We start from the raw sequence: 5208 nt of genomic DNA, 5'->3' as shown, positions 1-5208 counted from the left end.
CTTTATTCTATTACAGGCTATAACAAATTAATCCAACTCTTTAAACATGCTAGTCTGTTTTAATCCAAGTTTATGTTTTTATAGTTAAATATGTCAGCACCGTCACATCGATAAATTTAATTATTTTAATAATTACCATTCGAAAAATAGATCTAATTCCGTAGATGTGGTAACCAACATAAAAAAATATATCACTCATTTGCGGATGCAAACTAAGTGCTGTCATCTGAACTATTATAAAAATGGACTTTATATTAATACTACCCCAATCAGTCAAAATAATGCTGAGCATAAAGCGTTCTCTTGCTCCTAAAATTTGTCTGGTAGGAAAATAACAACAGGCTCTAATGGCGGACTTTATAATACAGCTACATATACATATAAGAAAAAAATCACTGTAGCCTTTTAAACACAAATGCATATTCAATAAACAGAAAGTGGAAATATGTGCTGTGATTAGATACGTGAATGCGATGATAAGATACCTTAAACGTCTACCCCCCAACATCTATTTGGGTATAATTTTAAACACTAACAGAGAGCAATTCTTTTTCACTCCACCATTCGTTTGGCAATCGTTTAGAATGGTTTAGTAAATATTTAATACTTGTACATATATGTAAATAGCAGAGATGTGCAGCATATAGGAGGTACTATAACTATTTAGATATAAAAGTTGGCGATATTCACAAAAACTATATACAAACATAAGTACACAAGTAGTATAGTCATTTACCAAAAAAATGCATTATTTTTATATGCCATTTACATTCTAAGTATCTAGGCCTTTGTTTTAAACACATCAAAGTACTCTCTGTTGACATTTTGCGTTTATTTTTGCTTGGAGATTTGTTTTGTATGATTAATCGTATGGTTTTTGGAGGTTGCTTTAGATAAACAAATTACGAAGTAATAAAATTTCACAAAAAAAACAGCAATTTGCAATAAAAACTAAGGGAATGAATACATTAAGTTAAAGCGTGAAAACAACTATAAGGAAACCTTAACTAGTTGCAAACAAAAAAAAAACACCATCATTCCTCAACTATATATGTGTGTGTGTGTTTGTCTGTCAGCCGCTTACAAACGTCCATAGTGTGCCTGGCTGGGCTTGCGATCCGTAAAGAAGTTACGCAGCACCAATATCTGAGCCAGACCGATGAACACAATGGCAGCCGTCTCCAATGAGGACCACACCATGACTCGCTGATTCAATTCATCAGCACGCTTGCGACCTTGCGACTCGCGCAGGCGATGATGCGTCTGGGCATCGAGTATGTCGTTGAGACCTTTGTGTATCGCCTGCGACGATGTTTCCATTTGCGTGAGCACAGTGGCATGCTCATCAACACCAGGCAGTGCCGGCTCCTCGCCCACCTGGAAGTCCACGTAGACGATTTTGTGCGAGAAGGTCGAGAATTGATTACTAAAGCACGCGCTATACACGCCTGTTGTTTCCGCCACAAACTGATGGCTATCGAAAGTGGCACGATCCAGCTTGTAAATGACCTGACCCTCGGGGTTCTTCAGGACAACATCCACATCAAGCTGGCCACCGGCAGACACCTGGAATTCGAAATAGGCGCTGGTGTTACGCTTGATCTGCTCATAGAAGCAATCCTCAGCATTGTCTGCCAAATCGAAGGTGAACTCAACGGCACCCACACCGTGCTGCAACAACAGCGCTACTCCGAGCATCAGCGAAAGCATCGCGAGTTTGCTGGAGCTGCCGCAGCGGAGCTTCTGCTTTCTTGTGTGAACATTTAAGTTAACGCCCATATTGTCTGCGTAATCCTCCTTCTGGTAATATTTGGTATATTGCTAGCCTTAATTTAGTTCTTATTAAGCGTACGTATTTCGTGCTACTATTTGTCATCCACTGCCACGCAGCATCTGGCAGCGTCAATGTCTTCTGATGTCCGTTGCTGTCTCTTCGTCGGCGTTTGGCCCTGTGAGCGCCCCTAGCAGGAATATGCCAGAAAAAATTCAGTGAAATAGAATATCCCGTATGGGAGAAGTTAGTTTGATAAAAACTACGATTTACTTCGTTGCTTACCTGAATATATGATAAGAACCTACGTTTTTTGTTTGCTTTTTTGGGCTCGACTAATTGGTACTGAAACTATTCCCGTAAAATGTTCTGACACGTGTCAACACTTTTTATTAGACTTTTGCAGCACTGCGCACCTAGAGTTGCTGCGCGCCTATACAGGGCCCAAAGAACACGTAAGCCTGATTAGTTGTGTACACACTCACACAGGCGCTGAATTTAAAGCGAAATGAAAAAAATGTACTTAAAACAACTTCCAAACAAAGTAAAAAATTGAAAAATTGGATATTAATTCTAAACAATTAATTGAAGTCTTTAAATAAAACTAATGCCAATAGTTCACCGGCTATAGAAATTTATTCAATCAGCTGTCTCTCAGCTATTACAATCAATATTAAGAAATCGTATTCAAAGTGCAGCTTTTGATGGTTTCTTATATGTATTTTCTATAATTCCTATTTTGCAAAATAATTAAAGATGGGTCTACTTTTTCTGAACCCTCCTATTACATTTCATTTCGAATCCATGTCATCGTAATTGGCGCTGCCAGATTGTCTTTCTGGATGAAAAATTTGATTCACTCATTTATTTGGCAGCGGTAAAACAAAACAGACGTTAGTCAACTCTACCAACAAATATAAAAATTAAATTGTTGTGCTCGCGCAAAATTTAGTGTCGTAGTGACGTATTTCTTTATATATTTATTTTCAGTCTGCATTTCGCTGAAAACATCATGCCGGTTGTAGACTTAACTGTGGATCGCAATCTGCTGTGCCCCAACTTTGATGGCTATAAGCTTTCGTTCGATGCGATGCCGGTGCTTCGTCAAGACTGCGTTCGTTTCCCATTGCGACTGGAGCCGCACATGAATCAGTTTTCGTTGTTGCACGTGGAGGTGTTCGCCATGCACAATCTGCTCTTCTCTGATCCGTGGGCGCGCAACGACAGCTACTATGTGAATTCAGCCCACGATGTCGTCAGATGTTCATACGACTTTCAGCACGGACGTGCAACGCCACAGCACGTTGTCTATAGCGTGGAGCGTCGCGATCATGGCGATGGTGCAAGTCAGCGAATTGGAGACTACAATTACTCGCTGCGCTTCATCTCGGAAAAGTATTGCGTCTTATGCGATGGCATGAACACACTGTATCTGCTGGACACTGGAAATCGCGATCGTGCCGATCAGTGGCAGCTGGTTTCGCGCACCACAATTGACGATGGCAGTAATGAGCGCGGTTATGTGCTGTACGATGCCCGCCTCGATGTGGTGCAGGAGCAAAAACAGATATCCACAGTTTGTGGTCATGTGGCGCGACAAGATCCCAGCAACAGATCGCAGACATACACATATATTATGCAGCTGGTCTGGGGCCGTTGGGCACAGACCACCGTGCCAACAGGAAATCCGTTGAATGCAGGTTGGGAATACAGAATATGTGAGCATTTGGAGACCCAGGGTTCAATTTATTACTGCGCTTTTGAGCCACGTGCTGAATCTTTGATTATATGCTCGAATCGTGAACTGCTGACACGCGAAAATCGACGTGCCATGTTGGAAGCTGCAGCCGAAGCAGCCGCTGCGGCGGTGGCAGCAGCAGCAGAGGCAGCAGAAACTGCTGCAGCCGACGCGAACGACCAAAACGAAGTACATAACCAAAATGGGGAGCAGGCGGAGAGAACAGATGCTTACACATGGTCCCAGAGCGATGAGGACGTCTTTATAAACTTCCCATTGCGTCCAGGTGCTGGACGCAATGACTTCAACATACGTTGTACAAACCATCAAATACGTGTCGAGTATTTGTCAGAGACTCTGTTGGATGGCACACTTTTTGCCGAAGTTGACAACGAACTGACTACGTGGACAGTGGAGACGGACTGCTTGAAGATGACGATGATGAAAGAAGCGCAAATGCATTGGCCAAACCTGCTGGCCAATATCGATGCCATTCCCGAATGGCGCCGCAATGGATACGGACAAAACGAGGAACCGACTGCCACAGAAAGCTTGCCCATACCAAATCTGGAAGATCCCATAGAGGAGTGCGACTTTCCATTGGGCATGTCTGATGCAGAAGTAAAGATGGGTATGTAATAACCATAAAAATTTGTTCTACAAAGATATATAAAAACTAATTTATAATTTGGTTTTCAGTGCGCTTCAATTTGCCTGCTCGCAGTATAACCCACACCATATTCCTAGGGTCGACTCCGCCATTATTTTCCACATCTCTGCGAGCCGGTTTCCCAGCGGCCTTCACAACACGCCAAGGCGTTGACGCAGCTGCCTGGCTGCAGGTCTACAATCCCGCCAAGCCTAACGAATGGGGTGTACGCCACGAGGGTACGTTACATGCCTTTGGATATGTCCAGGCCTCCAAAGAACAGCGTAAATTCGTCGATTGCTGCCCTGATTTAGATTATGCGGTGATATGTGAGACTATTCGCAATGTCTTTATATATAAGCCTCGATACGATACAGCGGATGGATTACGGAAACGGAATGGGCCTCAGGTGGTAATTGGGAAACAGAGCCTTGTTACTTTGGAAGCAGGGGTGGGCGAAGTGCTGGGCATGACCACAGCAGCCAATGTTATTACAGTGCTGACCGAACATGCTGTTCTATATATACAAGTGACGTCTTAATACATTAAATATATTTGGTCTAAATTATTAGTTAGTTTGTACGGAAAATACCAGAGCTGTTTCAATTCAACGGAATAGGGATATTTATGATTTCTGTTTCAGATTCGGTCAGCTGTTAAAATCTGCTTCATGCCAACTGCAGTCTAAATAAAGCAACTAATGCTGCAATGAACCCTTTAAACGAATCTTTGAATTGGCGCCTAGTTGGTTAAATTGGGATGGCGTTGTTCAGCACTGTTCCAGTCATATGAAACACCTCTCAGAACTACCACATGTGTTTGTTGCTGCACATGTGTTTGTTTTCTTTTTTTTTTTGTGTACTGAATTCATTGTAATTTTGTGTATATTTATACAATTGCCTAATGTGCACTTGTAATTGTGCATGACAATTGATTTTGTGTGCGCTTATCTACGCAGTTGTGAAATTGTGTTCATATCAGCTGTGCAGCACCGCATGTGTCAAGCAGTTGGCAACTCCCGGCCGAAACGCGTGCAATTTTTTTACATAA

The 5208-nt window shown here is 42.3% G+C and overlaps 2 protein-coding genes across 3 annotated transcripts; one reads left to right on the top strand and one right to left on the bottom strand.

The window, feature by feature from the left end:
* Positions 1–728: 728 nt before the first annotated feature.
* On the bottom strand, positions 729–2169 carry LOC115629733 (transmembrane emp24 domain-containing protein 3). 2 transcript variants are annotated; one of them, XM_030526266.1, is made up of 2 exons: positions 2057–2169; positions 729–1961 (listed from the first exon to the last, which is right to left on the bottom strand). In XM_030526266.1, exon 2 carries the CDS (start codon positions 1777–1779, stop codon positions 1081–1083), a length of 699 nt encoding a protein of 232 aa, XP_030382126.1. In that variant the 5' UTR covers positions 1780–1961; positions 2057–2169; the 3' UTR covers positions 729–1080. The 2 variants fall into 2 exon arrangements, with proteins under 2 accessions (XP_030382126.1, XP_030382127.1); XM_030526267.1 differs by having other exon boundaries at positions 729–1949; positions 2057–2131.
* Positions 2170–2736: 567 nt separating this feature from the next.
* LOC115629734 (nudC domain-containing protein 1) lies at positions 2737–4749 on the top strand. The gene is made up of 2 exons (XM_030526268.1): positions 2737–4140; positions 4209–4749. Exons 1-2 carry the CDS (start codon positions 2784–2786, stop codon positions 4697–4699), a joined length of 1848 nt encoding a protein of 615 aa, XP_030382128.1. The 5' UTR covers positions 2737–2783; the 3' UTR covers positions 4700–4749.
* Positions 4750–5208: the final 459 nt, after the last annotated feature.

This window comes from Scaptodrosophila lebanonensis, unplaced genomic scaffold (genome assembly GCF_003285725.1).
Source record: "Scaptodrosophila lebanonensis strain 11010-0011.00,11010-0021.00 unplaced genomic scaffold, SlebRS2 tig00000163-arrow-arrow-pilon, whole genome shotgun sequence".
NCBI lineage: Eukaryota > Metazoa > Arthropoda > Insecta > Diptera > Drosophilidae > Scaptodrosophila > Scaptodrosophila lebanonensis.
Note: the sequence above shows the minus strand (reverse complement) of the source record. Positions and strands in the feature narration are given on the sequence as shown.